The sequence below is a fragment of the Aethalodelphis obliquidens genome, unplaced genomic scaffold, assembly GCF_003676395.1.
Source record: "Aethalodelphis obliquidens isolate GAN/ISIS:26980383/991018 unplaced genomic scaffold, ASM367639v1 scaffold1, whole genome shotgun sequence".
Lineage (NCBI taxonomy): Eukaryota > Metazoa > Chordata > Mammalia > Artiodactyla > Delphinidae > Aethalodelphis > Aethalodelphis obliquidens.
The window spans coordinates 4,691,027-4,706,300 of NW_020837945.1; the positions used below are offsets into that span (position 1 = coordinate 4,691,027).

The 15,274-nt window shown below is 44.7% G+C and overlaps 1 protein-coding gene across 1 annotated transcript in view; it reads left to right on the plus strand.

Moving 5' to 3' along the window:
• The window catches only part of DSCAM (DS cell adhesion molecule), a 759,198-nt gene that overhangs the window by 2,855 nt on the left and 741,069 nt on the right, over positions 1 to 15,274 (plus strand). Inside the window, exon 2 of the mRNA XM_027112479.1 lies at positions 3 to 99. Coding sequence (XP_026968280.1) covers positions 3 to 99 — 97 coding nt within the window. The remainder of the gene's footprint in view (positions 1 to 2; positions 100 to 15,274) is intronic.

The following is a 15,274-nucleotide window of genomic DNA, read 5'->3' on the forward strand; positions in this document are numbered from 1 at the left end:
AGCGCGGGGGGCGAGGCCGGCGCGGCGCTCGCGGGAGGCCGGGGAGCAGCAGGGGCATGTGGATACTGGCTCTCTCCTTGTTCCAGAGCTTCGCGAATGGTGAGCCTTTCGGTTTGTGATGAATTTCATTTCTTGTATTGACCGGAGTGTGGGGGGATTGGATGCATGGGTGAAGTCTTTCCCTTTTCCTCCTCCATCTGGGTTGAAATTTGCAGGCTTTTATGTTTTAAAAATCTTATTTATATTTCTTCGGGGAGGAGAGGAGGCAGTGAAGAGAGGACGGGTGAAAAATTGCTCTGTAATCATTTAAAGGCGCTTACCTAGCAAGGTGACAGCTCCGAGCTAACTCCCGTACTAGATAGCTACCTCATTCAGAATAAACCAGGTTTGCTGAGAGGAAGAGAGACGGAAAGATCGCCAGTTTGACACACCACAGACTGCAAGGGACATGACATTCCAAGTGCAGGCAGGTGGAGGGGTCAGTTAAGAGCGTCTGCCTTCAGATTCAAAGCTTTTTGAGCTTTTAAAACATGTGCTTTAATTCTGCTGCAGTTCATCTCCAGCAGCACGAAAAGCCTTTAAGAAAGATCTGTCCTTCTACCACCACCACCCCGCTTCTTGGTACTACAGAATCCCCACAGCCATTTATGTAAAAATATGCACTGTAGGCACTGATAAGCATTACATCATCTGAAATGTTGACAGATTCTTTAAAACACCTGTATACTTGTAGAAATGAAATCAGTGACTATTGCAAATAGCATTCCTTTCCTCATGTCCATCCAATATTATATCTTGAAATGCTTTCTTCCTGGGGATTTGAAAAGCTATTTCTCTTGACTGAGTCAGATCCAATTAGTAAGTGTGACTGCACCTTTGGTTGCCTGTCACCGCGTAAATATGAACTCGCATGTATGAATGGCTTCCTCTCATCTGGGAATGAGAGGAAATTGTCATCATTTGGCATTGCCTGGGAGTAGCTACAGCTTAAATTCCCATTTCAAATTTCGGAACACAAATCTGCATAAAACATATGACTTGCTGACAGTTAAAATTAAACCATTAAGCAGAATCCCCTACCCAGGAGGGAGGGAGGGGGAGAGAGAGAAAGGAAGGAAATCTAGCCCTTACGAGAAAATACCAGAAGCCAAGGGGAGGCTGTAAGATTTTCCTGGAAGATGCACAGGGCAGCTCTGAGTGTTAGCTGCATATTCTTTGCCTACCAAGATAGTACTTAAAGCGTCAACACACTGACAGGCCAGAGGAAATGCATAAACTTTGTAAAATTTAAAAAAAAAAAAAAAGATGACTAAGGAAAGGTAACACTGCAAGAAGGAAATCCTGAAATTAATATTAAAATGATACTTTGCTCTCTAATATAACCTAAAGCAAAGTGTTCAAAACTTTCATTTTGAGATTTCCTAGCAGGAAAGAATTGCAACAAGTTCTGACATGACACCCATCTTTCCCAGAGGGCACTATACCTCTTCTGCAGCCTCGCGGGAATTTACCTTGGGGGATAGATCTGCTTTAGCTAATGTGTGGTGATGCATCAGGAAAGTCGGCCCTTTATGCTGCTCTGCTAATGTGAACTCAGAGAAAATGTAAAAATGCTCACATACGTGTTCCAGCGCCACAAAGCATTGACGGCCTGTCTCACCTGTCAGGGCGTACATCTCTGGGCTTCTCAGAAGGGCCTGGGTTATGGGATGAAACGTAATTTCCACCCTATTGGCAAGTATGTATTTCAGGATGAGGAAAGAGGTCGTGCTTCTGATTGTCAGTCAATTGGTATCTGTTTTACAGTTTCATAGTTATATATGACAGAAATAGGTCTGGTACAGTCTCTGAAACACAGATGCTAAAATGTGTGACTATTTTTTTTTTTGAATCAGTTTTACTGAAATAATCATGATAGCCATATATAGTGAGAAAATTGTATAAAACCTCAAATAATCTACTCTGTGGAAAATACGTGCCAAGGCTATGTATGTGCATTTATACTGAGTCCTAGAGCATATTATCTTCTTATACCTTTTTCGGGACCCTTAAAATTGATTGATAACCACCACTACTGATACTATAATGAATACAGGTAGATTTCACAATATGAGATATAGACTGTACATGCAAATGAATGTTTTACTTTGCTGTATTACATGTTCTGATCCCATCTACCAGAAGGATATGGAATCTCATGTAAAAATGGCCCTCTCTTTATATGATGAAGCATTTAAAAAAAAAAAGGCCTGACTGTAGAGCTTTGGCTTCTTTTCATTTGTGGGGGGAACTCGCTGTAAAGAGTTTTCAAGGAGTGATGTTCAGTGCATACTGTGGAAAGGATCATAAAATAGATAGTCATGTCAAAATAAAATAAGAGTCCAGTTTGGAATGATGCCTGTTTATAGGACCATATTTCAAAAATGTGAAATTAAATGGTTCTTACCTATCTGAATGAGACTTGAAGAAAATTGAGAGATTTTTTTTTTCAACCATGTCATATTTTGGTCTACCTTAATTTTGAAAAATTCCTGAATGTGTACGATAAAAAAATCTATGAATTCTAATAGCTACACTGACTATTGCTAGGCCTGAAACATCAAAACGTCTGACATGATAAAAAATATATAATTGTAAAAGATGGTGCAGTTTGATATTTTGGGGTACTCATAAAATAAGAAGCCCACAATGTATCTGCATTTTAACGGTAGACAACAGCGTTTTTCCTACTGATGTAATGGGATGTACATTTATTTCTTAATGAAAGCATGGTTGCTGGACAGGCTGCAGACAGGATTCAGGGTAAAACATAGAAGTCAGAGAACAGTCCCTTCATGGGCTAAATCCTTGAATGAATTGCCTCACCTGACCAGGTGCAGTCATCACGTCTAAAAGCAGTCAGCTTGTCCTGCAATGTTCTGGAAATACTCTCAGGGAGCTTCAGTTACTGTGCAAGGGAATGGGGGTCCCTCTATGTGCAGATATGTCTCACAGCCTTTCCCTGGGATGGAAACACACTGCATTGTGTTTATCACAATTTCTTTGGGCTTGAACTCTGATGAGAATACTCTAGTTCACAATTCTTGTTAAGACCATAGGTGGGCCTAATGAGCAGATTTATTCTATCTAATACATTTTTGTTAGCATCCTTGATTTCTGTTGTTATGTACACAGAGGTCCCTGACATCATCCTTTCCTGAGCCGTGCAATTCTGGGCTTTGCCGCTTTGCCATTTTCAGGGAGCTTGTGGAGCTTAGAGAGGGCGGGTGTTGGGAGAGAGAAGGGTGCTCGTCAAAAAGAAAGTGGGCCGCGCAGCACCTTTCTGCATCCCCTGTCATCTCCACAGGGAATTACGTACCGCAAACTTATATTTTATTTAAATTTAGGAGCAGACATTTATGAGTGCAAATGCAGCTTCAGGGTTTTAAGGTGATCTTTATTTAATTCATGGAAATATGTGGAAGTAAAAAAAAAATGTTATCAGGTGACTAATTTCAGGGCTTGCTCCCCACTTCTCCCTCTCCTATTTTTATTAAGGAGATTTAAATTCCACCCCAGAATTATAGAGTTCATAAAAATTTTCTAGGTCTCTTAAGCTTGGGTGCCCCTACAAGATGCCCCGTGTAGGAAAACAAAATGCCATGCAGACCTTCATTAAATGCCAGCCGATCCTTCTCCACTCCTTACTCTCTCCTGAATGCCACTTTGGTGTGCCCGCAGTTTGTTGCTGTGCGTCAGTGACTCACTGGGCAGAACTGGTCCAATACAGCACGCTGATAGGGGAAAATAATTGTGACCAAGAAAAAAAAAAAAGCCAATCTAAATCCCTGATTCCTGGACCTCCATGTAGCTGTCAAAGTGTTTTATCACTGATGTGTCTGGGATGAGATGCAATGAGTATTTCATAAAGAGACTCAATGCAATGGGCATTGAAACTCCATGTAAAGGAGAGAGAAAAAAACAGGGAAGGTCATTTTATAAAGACCTAAGAACACTGCAGGAGACTGGAAATGTATGTTTGAAAAATAAAACGATGGATTTCTCAGTGGATGCATTTACAAAACGATGGCATCCAAATTTCACAAAATTAGCCGAATCCTACGGCTGAGATTATGAATGCGCCTCGTAAATAATTAACAGGCAGTGGAAATAATACAGTTAGCATTAGGTAGGGCAGAGCAGTCGGCAGCGCTTCCAGAGGCGAGCACTCGCGCGTTCTGGGTCCCCTGGTTGTTTGGCGGGGCGGCCGGAGGCCCCGGGCGTTCGCAGGAGGGCGCTGTGTCTGGTTATTTTCTTGGCGCTGCGCTGCCGCGCACGCTGGCTCCCGGGACCAGCTCCATCGGCGGCCTGGGAGATGGTGAGGCGGTGCTATACCTTCACGTCAGTTGTGTCCCTGCCACAGGACACTAGTGGGCGGCAAACCTCACAAGACTGGTGCAGCCAGACTTCACGGGCAGACGAAGTCGCCGCCTCCGAGCAGCGGTGCTCTCTGCGCGGCGCGGCGGCCGGAGGCTCTCCTCCCCTCGGCTTCTTAAGTTCGCCGGGCCCAGCCTCCCGGGTCCCGGAGTTCAGCCCAACAGGAGCCACGAATGCAAAGGCTACGGCCGGCGAGGCAGGGTCCGCCGTCTTTGTTTCCAGTTTTCCCCAGGAGGCCGGTGCTCCCAGCAATCTGTTGCAATCTCGAAGGTGCAGAGAAAGGGAAAGGCGGTGTCCGGGGCTGGTGGGCCCGCGGACCGTGCGTTCGCATCCCGCCTTCCCTTCCCACTGGCTGGGGAGCCCGGCCCCGCGGGCGCCACCTCTTGGCGGAGGTGGCTGCTCGGAAGCAGCCCCGCGCCTGATTGGCTGACCTTCCAATGTCATTGCGGGAGGCCCAGCCCGCTTCGCCGCCGCTGCTGGGGATGGGGGTGAGGCTCCGCGCCGCTCCTCTGAGCTCCCCCGTCCATCCCCGCGGCCCGGGACCTCCTCCTGCGCCCCCAGACAAACCGAGCAGCACCTGTTCGCCTGGGCCAGGTGTTAATCCTTCACAGGCCACAGAGCCGGGCACAGAAATTCTCATTTTAAATTCTCATCTTCTCCGGCCCCTCCCCCCCATATTTATTACTTTTTTTTCTTTCATGTTTTGAAAATATGAAAACACTCAAAGTTGCGTTTCCCTTGTTGGATTTATGGGTTAAGATGAGGCAGGGGGAACGGAAGGTTCCAGCAGCCCGACTTGTACACGCTGTGCAGTTCTGAATTCCTCGGCCGGTGGCACACCGTCCACCCAGGCGGCAGGAGGGCAGGCGCGCGGATAACCAGTTTTGGGTACAGAGGTTAGACAGCTTCTGATCGGGATATTCGGAAAGACTGGATTCAGAGACCTGCTCGCCGCAGATTAGATTCCTGCATGATCTGCTTCCCTAAAACCTTGGCCACTTCCTTGACAGTGTCTAGAGTGATCTGTAACTCTGTTTATTTGGTGCCTGTTTGGCAGGTGACTGCCTCCCTTACTGGATGGCAAGGTCGGAAGGTGAGGCTCCTGCCATGCCGGGGTGTGTCCTTTGCACAGAGCAAACTGCGGGCCGGGCAGGTGGAAACAGATGTTCACTGACTGACAGAAAGAAGGGACAGGATGATGGGCAGAGCCTTCCTCCCCTCCTTCGCCCCTTCCTCTCTCCCATCTGCCTCTGTCTCCTGCCTCTGTCTTATCCTTCCTTGCCGGGTTAGCTTCTCGTCTGCCCCGTCTCTGATTCTACTGTATAAACCATTGCGAGAAATGCACGTAAGCAGCAGTGTGCATTCCTTGGCCGCTGCCGTCTAGTCTGATGCACTGACTCCATGGCTGTGGAAATGCTCATTTTCTAGAAATGCTTCTGGGGGCATTTTCTTCTCTTTCCCAAAATGGATTCACATTTGGAGTATGTGATGGGACTTCACCACAGTTACGTAACAATGCTATAATTGCTTTAGGTGTTCTTTGTGACTTGGATTGGGTCAAATGTCACAGGAAATAAGTTAATAAATGCATTGGACCCCTTGTTCTCAAGCGTATGCTGCTAACTGGCACGATTTGAAAATCCTATACAAGGTGTAACACCCTGTCGTGTTCTGAAAGCCAGTCAGAAACATCACACCAACACATAAGTTTCCCTAGGGCTTCCTGGGAATTCGTTTCTTCATCAAAGAGCCTCCAAGGATATCAAAACAAAGCTCAGTTCCTTAGGCCTTAATCGTCTTTAAAAAAAATCACATTACTATTTTCTTAAGCATTCTGTTGATTTATGGTGTCTGTCTCATCATTATCTTTTTTTTTTCTTATTTTCCAGCAGAACCAATTGTAAAAGTTGGTTCCTTCATCAAAGTAACATGAAAGGAATATGTTTTACCATTAAAATTGTGATTTGTATCAAATACGAGAATCAAATTAGGTGTCTTGGAGCTTACAGTATTTATCATCGTTTGATTTTTGGAGATCTGTCTTTATTCTATATTGTCAATACTTATTATTTTAAAAAAATCATTCACTTGGGTTAATTTTTGGTCTTTAAGCTCCCTGGGTTATGGAAATACATATCATGGTGGAACAGAGAGGGATGAATGGAGCTGACCAGATAGACGATGAGATAAGGAGGAAAGAGGCTACTACACAGAGAGACAGAATGACAGGGATTAATGAATCTCGCCTGCATCCCTATTTAAGTTATTTTTACGCAGAAGACAGTGAGTGAGATTTAAGAGTGAGCAAGCAGTCCTATTTATAGAAAGCCATTTTTAAATGCAGCGGCTGGGAAAGCGAAAAAATTGAAAACGTGAGATCACCTCCATACGAAATGCTGGCTTCCCCTACCTCCCCAGGACCATGGAGTTTTTGTTTTTGTTTTTGTTTTTGGAGGAGAATAAAAGCATAACAGCCCTTGAGGAAATATTGAGACATCGCTTCGAACTCTGCAGAGTATTCTTGAAATGCTCTCAGGGCTTAAGTCCATGTCAGACTTGGGGAGGTGAGGGTGCGGAGCCAGTATCTGTATTATTTGGAAACTGGGCTTCGGTAGGTCTGGACAGAGGAATGAAGTGAAGGGAGCATGTTGAACTTGCAGGGCTGCCACAGATATTTACTTGGCAATAAGCATTGTCCTTCCTGAAGATACTCAACAGCACAGAGTGGGAGGGTGACTCTGCATGCATGTTTAGAGTAGAGCAGTTACTAAGTGTTCACATTTAGGATCTTGTGATTATTATAGGTTCCTCTATAATTAAATTTTGGAGATTTAAAAAATTGTGGCATATGCTCTTCTAATTGGCCAGTCCAGTTGGGATAGGCAGTGTCCCCACAGGCTGCTTGATTGACGTAAATGTTCCTGGACAAAGAAAAATGAACACACTTGCTCTTAGGAATGAAATAGTCTTCCTTCCTAGGACTGCATTTACTCAGTGTAACATTTTGGTTTTACTGGCCCCAAGTGCACCTTATTTTCTGTTAAGGGTAGAATCCTGGAATTTGTATGGAAATGCTGCTGGTGTACAGGCTGCTCATCTGAACAAAAGCCAGACCAACCCCAAAGTATGATGCTGTGAAAAGCATTTTCCTTTTATGTTGTGAACAACCATCTATGCAACGGGTTGTTTTGTAGCCAGTCTCCTTAGACCGTGGAACAGGCAGGTTTGATGAGGTGGTGGAAGGAGATTTGAACTAATGTATTGCAGATTTTGATTCGTATGAGCCTTGCCTCTTTTAGTATGAAAGTGATGAACCAGGAAGCAGTTTTAAGCTTGGCTTTACGCAAAACTTAAGCCATTCTTCTTCTTGTCCACTGTGCATAAATACTGAATACAGTGAAGTCAGTTTATAGTTCTTTCTAGATACCTGAATCTCAAATTATTGGATGCTTGTGCAAAACAACAGTGGTAATAACACTCCCAGTGAAGAGACTCTGATGACCTCAGGGTCCCCAGGGGCCTTTGGTATCCTCATGGGACTGAGTGGTGGCTATATTAAGTTGGGGTTAGAACCAGCACGAATGGGTGCATTGGATGCTGACTGAGGTGGCCTGTGTCACACCCTGCGGAGCCATGTCATTTGAAATGGCTGATGGCAGTGGACACTCTTACCATTGATTCCTTTTCCTAATATTGAATAAAGCATTGATTTTTCTCACGAGACGTGCCTTTTCACTCATCGCATGGACTTCAGGACAATGAGAGAATTTTTACAATTATATTGTTACGGAAAGGCAAAGCGTGAAGATAATTAGAACCACTGCAGTTTGCTGTGTTTTTAAATTTTACTCTTTTTTTTTTCCTTTATGTAAAGACCTGAGCTCTACTGTGGAAGTTTTTGAGTAAACATACTTTCTCATCAGAGAAACGTGAGATTCATTTCTTCTCTCCACAGTCGCCCCACTGTGGCATAATTTGATCTTGAGTTCCCATAAGACACCGAAAACCCCAAGTCCCAGTCTGCTTAATTACAGTGTTTATTTCTTAATATTGGCTGTAGAGCCTTCTTAAGAACCGATTTGTAGCTGCCAGCGTAGAAATAACAGTGCTCTGTAATATCACGTGTGAGACTTCAGGGATGAGCTGAAGACCTCAACAACCACAACGTACTTTACTAGTCAAACGAGCACCTCCACGCTGTAGAGAGGGTGCAGTGGTGATTTTTATCACCCCTCCTGGAACTTATCGTGGCCGGTTCCTGCAAAGGGTAGCCATTTGTCTGTTTCATCGGCCAGTGAAAGGAAATGTGTGAAACGTATGAAAGGCCCTCTAAGGTACAGAATTCTTCTTTCATAAATTATTCAGGCTGGTAAAGCCAAGGTTAGCAGGGGTCTGTCTGGTGCCTTGACATGGTAGCAGAAAGTGAATAGGATGGTTAATTACTAGACGTGTACATACATATTACGACTCACCAAAATCAATAGCTATTAAATCTTTGGTGGCTACTGTTTTACTATAGGCTTGATGGACATTTACATGTAGAAACGTGGGTAGAAGCATTTTGACCTAGATGTGATCTTGGTATTTGTTTTGGGTAATTACTTTGATCAGTGGTCAGTTCATCTATGTCTTAGGAGATCTCCTATCACCAGCCACAACCCCCCCTGATTTGTAGTCGTAAGAGACCCCTTGGTCTTCCCCCACCCGCATGGCCCCATAGCCCCATAGCCCCATCACCCCATCGCTGGGGACGGGAAGGTGAGGATACACTGTAGGCCTCTGTGGTATCAGATGCTTGGAAGCCATGGAAGTTAAGGTTTATGGGAAGACCAAGCGTGGGGAGGGAGGAAGGAGCCACCCCATGTCAGGACAGCAGGGGTGTGAGGGGGAGGAAGGAGGGTGCATGCCGACTGGAGGCCGGTCTGTTGATGCCTTGAACCGTGTTCCATTTTACGGTGCCTCCGTCGGCACCTTCCAGTTAATGATCAGGGCCACTGGTTCTTAAAGCCCAGGTGGGCCGGGTCAGGGAGGAAGAAGCTGGGCATTTCCTGGAAGGCTTTTCCCCTATGAGCCTCTCACAGGAGACTGGATGCTGGCATTGTATTGGGAATGGGCTGTAGCTTGCAGAGCTCCTGAGGTCTAATTCTGACATGTGCCTTTGCCATCTTTTCCCTCCCCCATGGCTCCTTCAGCTTGACCGTGCGTACGGCTCTTGTGATCTTTTATATTGTTCGTTTCATAGTTGCCCAGCTCTGACCACCAGAGGGTCTGGTTCTGCAGCTCTGGGGTATGCATGGCCGAAGTATCTGTATTATTATTCTGATCCAGGTGGCATAAGCCAGCTCTGGATGGAACAAACTTGGAAAGAGGCTGCCCAGCCCCTGGCTGAGTTGAGGTAGAGGGGTCAGACAGTGGCTAGAACGTCGACCCCATAAAGCTTCATGTAGCCCCCAATGCGCTGTTGGGGAGCTCTATATTGAGTAGTGATTTATTGAGAGGGTGTATATATATATATATATATATATATATATATATATGCAGGGCTAGGGCTTCATTGAGTGCCACAAGGATTTGGGCAGATTTGGGGAACGTTGGTGGCAGAGGGGCTGGTAACAGGGAAGACCCTGAGTAGAGCGGGGTGCGATCCCAACCAGGGACTGCCAATTTGGATGCTAGTACGTTGAGAATCATCTGTATATATATCTGTACAAATATCTATGCTTATTTGTATCCAAATGTATATAGGTGTGTGTATATACACGTACATACACATACGTAATTTTTTCTTATTGTTTTAGCATATTTGATACCCAGGTTCATTGCTAGCACGTGCTTTGCTGTTGGACTTCGGTCCTATTGTGTTTTCTCAAATCGACCCCTTCTTTGCTAGCAGCTGGAGTCCTGGCAGAGAAGCCCTCTGAACCTTAATGTAACCACACTCCTCCCAGGCAGAGATCAATAGTGGGAAACTGTTTGGGTTATTATATTGGAAAAGCATAAGAGAGGCACTAGGGCAGAACAGACAGGGCAGGAATACAGGTCTGTTTGCACCTTGAGGTTTTGCCTGGATGCCAACCTGGGAACGTTACACATGTCTTCTTTCCAATATCAGTGCACAAGTTCCTTCCAAAGCCAGGTATAAGGGGCTTGGGGATTATTTGCTCTTTTGGGTTTACTTGGCCTCTGCACTTTTCTTTTAGGTAAATGACCCCAGGTGGACTGTATTTACATCATACGAAGTATTGTCGTTAATGCTAGGTTGTCATAAACAGAGAAAATGGCATATAAGGACATATATGCATTTTAGGCCTTGTAATATGTATGATAAAATTGAGGACAGTTATGAGTGGCGGAATAATCTTTTCAAAACACCACGTCCTTGATTTTTTGAACTAAAATAGACGTGAACGTGTGCTGGAGAGAGGCCTAAATTCAGAACCTTAAAAATAACTTTTTGTGTCCTGAGATCCTATTTTAGATCATATTAAAAATACCTTTCCCTCCTGGGCATCTGAAACAAGTTGGATGTTATAATCCTTGGGCGATTTTATTGTGATTCACTATAGAAATTATTCTTTCAGAGCGGCTGTTTTGATTTTTAGCTTTAGAAGAAAAGTGGTACGAAAGACACTGTGGGCTGACGAAATGTAATTTCTGCTTGCTCATAAGTCCTTGAATTGGGGTAGACGCTATTTCTGTGCAGCAAAGAGCTCCTGCCCCTCTGTTCCTTTAGAAAGCGGGGAGGGCTTTGTGTTCAGAAGTCATAAGCTCTGCCAGAGGGGCTTTGCCGAAGAAGATATTCGTTTAAAATAGCTCACAATTCCTCTCTGATTTGGAGTATTCACGGCCTCTGCCACTTGGACAGACTGCTCTCTCTTAAATTTTGTAGCGGACGAGGGCAGCCTTTTTCCGTATGTCCTCCATGGAAAGGTCATAAGTATTTCCACCAGCAAGCTTAATAACCTTTGAGAGATCTGTGAGTGATTGTAGATGGTTAAATACTTTCCTTAGAAAAATAGAAACGAGGGACTGGGGGACTCAGATTTATTATTAGAACAAATCACCTTAACCCCTAGAAAGTATTTATTGCATACTTTAGTAAGTGTTGAGTACTTTTCCCTTAGGTTTCCACCTCTCCATAAGAATGAATGTTATTAGGTACCGTCCGACTAATGGCCAAGGCGGTTTAAGGCAATGCGATGAATCTATTGGTAGTGGAGATGCATTTGTGAGAAACGGAGGGGATTTCTGTATTTATTCACTTGTCATCATTTACACCTTCCTCTCTCCCTCCTTAGGAACTGGGAGCAAATATCAGGGCTTCCACGCCTACAATGAGAGTGTAGGAAGAAAGTGATATTTCCCTGGGGTCTGGAGGCCTTCTATGCCTCTATTAATTTCCTAAGTCACAGGTGGTTTGCCCTGATGTGGGCAGGTGGAGGGACACTGCTGTGATTCCCCAGCTGCTCAGGACACACTGAAGTCTGGAAGCAAGGGATGGTGTTCTTTCTGCCTGTGGGTATCCCCCTCAGGGGTTGCCTGTTGGAAGTCAGCTGTGTCTTTCTAGAAATCTCTGAATGGGGAGAGGCTGGTATTTATAATTATTTTTTCCAAATTGCACAAGCATAGGTGTTATGGGTTATTATAAAGCTCTAAACAAAGACATCAGATATAAAGTAAACTCCATGGAATTCCATGGAATTATTATTAGAGGCTCATTATTTTTGGCAGATGGGAGTAAAAGACTCCTTCCCTCCTCTTATGATCTGATCATTTTTAGTGCTCCTGACAAACTGTGTTCTTCAGTTAAAACAGGATTCTAACCAGGGCAGCTCCACTCCCTTGGGGATATTGGGCAATATCTGGAAACATTTTGTTATCACAGTTCTGGGGCGAAGGGGTTGCCCCCGGCATCACTAGTGGGTGGAGCCCCGGAATGCTACCCAGCATCCTGCAACGCACAGGACAGCCCCCCGACGACAAATAAGTATCTGGTCCAAAATGTCCATAGTGCTGAGGTTGAGAAACACAAAGTTACATAGTTTAGAGCCACGCTGCTGCAAAATGTAAGATTGGTTTTGTGCTTTTCTGTGGATGCTGGAGAGAAAGCAAAGATGTTTCTTCCGAATCTCAGTTGTAACTCCTTTGGCTGCAAAAACCATAGCTGGTGATGCTTGTTTAAGCTTTATTTACTATTTTTTTCCATGAACAAAAAGAAACAAATCCCCAATCTGTGTGTCTTCTTTTTCATCAGTCGCTAAGAACACAGATACCAAGGTGTTCCTGGGTTCCTCCAGCCATTTTCCCCTCAAGTGATTATGCTAATTAGTGTTTGATCAAATGGTTAAATTATACTTCGATGAACCCTGCGTGCTAACCGCTCGGAATGCATTTTCTTTCGCCTGGTTACTTTGTGCCCGAGTGCCCTACGCTGCAGGCCGACAGAGGCCTGCTCATCCTGAAGATGCTGATTTCTGTTTTCAAGGCAGTGCAAATCCTCTTTGTTGCCTGGCAAAGGGAGAGGGGGTATTGTGTCACTTGCTTTCCCAGGCAAAGGCTGGACGGCAGAGGCCCCTGGGAAATGGAAACCCTGGTTAGAAAGCACCCGTTATTTGAAGGTATTAGATGCAGAGAAACTCGGAGGAGGAAGCTGTGTGACTGCAAAGGGCGCCAGCCTTTTTCTCGGGGAGAGTTTCCTGTTTGCATTTCTCTCTCGTTTCCACGTGTCCTGTGAACACAAGCCTCTTGTGTCTGTGGTAGTCCTGGAGGGGTGTCTCTGCGTTTATTTCAAGTGTGTACGTCCTTAAAAAAGGAGACCGCCATTTTGTTTTTGTTTGCCTTGTGTTTTAACACCATGGCTTAGGGTGGTTCTGTTCATCCCTGAGTGCACGTAGTGAGATTGTTTTTCCAAGAGGAGCACTTTAGTTTGGGTGACTCTGAGGTTTGTTGAGTTAAATGCTTATGAAATGCTCTCTGATATAAGAAAATTTCGAATGTGTGGGGAAGAACGTGAGTGAAAAATATGGATGGCAGTGTTGTTATTAATGGATTTCTACTCTACGGTAAAAGGTTGCCACGGCTCATTTTTGTGGTTCAGTGAGCTTAGCAATGATTGGATTTTTCTTTATACCCTTCGCTTTTTTTTGCCCTTTACATTCATATAATGGGATAGTCTGGTTACCAGAAATGTATTTAGACTATGTATAGTTGTTTTTTTCCTATCAAAATGTGCATGTGTTTTGATATCGTTGGAACTTATGGCATCTTTCACTTAAGAACGGGCCAGCAGATGATACTATATATCACTGGTCCCCCATACCTCCCCCTAAGAACTGCTGGGCCATAAGAATTAATTAACATAGGGAGTAAATACCTGCTTAAATGTTCACATCCCCCTGCTCCAGAAACTGTGCAGTGTCATTTGAGAGAGTAGAATCTCTTCGTCTTCTTCGAAGAAAGAAATTCTGCTTGTAATTCTTCCCATAAAAAAAGGATTAGAGGGGCTTCCCTGGTGGTGCAGTGGTTGAGAGTCCGCCTGCCGATGCAGGGGATGCGGGTTCGTGCCCCGGTCCGGGAAGATCCCACATGCCGCGGAGCGGCTGGGTCCGTGAGCCATGGCCACTGAGCCTGCGCGTCCGGAGCCTGTGCTCCTCAACGCGAGAGGCCACGACAGTGAGAGGCCCGCGTACCGCAAAAAAAAAAAAAAAAAAAAAAGGGTTAGAGTAAAAGGAAATGTACACATATTGAGCATCTAGAGTGTGCAGGCACTTGGCTTATTATGTTATATGCAGCTGTTATGTTTATTAGTAATAATAGTGACGATACGTCAATAATAATAGCTGACGTTATTTATTGCTAGATACGAGATACTGCTTTAAGTGTCCACGGTATTTCCTGTAATGCTTGAAGCTTTGTGGGAAGGTAGGTATTGTTATCACCATCGTAAAGAAGGTGAGATTAAGTGAGTGCTATGGACCCAACAGCTGTTAAAAGGCAGAATGAGGCCTAAGTCCATGTCTGTTTACAAACCCGCACCGATATATGGCCTGCATTCATCCTCAAACAGTTGAATGAATAAGTAGTTTTAATCTCAGGTTTTTTTTGCTTTACGCGGGCCTCTCACTGTTGTGGCCTCTCCCATTGCGGAGCACAGGCTCCGGACGCGCAGGCTCAGCGGCCATGGCTCACGGGCCCAGCCGCTCCGCGGCACGCGGGATCCTCCTGGACCGGGGCACGAACCCGCGTCCCCTGCATCGGCAGGCGGACCCTCAACCACTGCGCCACCAGGGAAGCCCTCATCTCAGTTTTACAGAATTTGAGACCAGGGTTTGGAGATGCGGATCATCAGCCTGAGGTCAATGGGACCCGTGGCTCGATCGCGGCATTTTGAGCCCATGTGGTCTCAAGTCACAGGTTTGCTTACTCCACATCAGTAGCGTCCCCAAATTTTCCAAACAAAGGCACGTTGATTCACTTGACTTTTTTAAACTTTGAAAATAATGACATTAAATTTGCTTTAAAGTTGAGCAATAAAGAGTTGTTCTGAGAAAGCAGCATGTCAGCTTTTAAGAATCAGTGTGTAAACTGGGAAAACTCATTTACTTTTCCTTGTCGACCCCCATTCACTTATTTGAGTTAAGTAAGTAGGAGACAGGTTAATTAACTTTTATCCACTTCAGTGGTGGAACTATTTCCTGGTATTATGTTCTATTGTTGGTGTGTTTAAGAGTGAAATTGGAGGAGGATAACATTTATATTACATTCATATTACATGGTGGGGTCTTCCCCAACCCCCAAGTTTAAATCGTGTGTCTGTCTTTAAGTACATTACATTTCTTTTTTTTTTTTTGAATTTTAG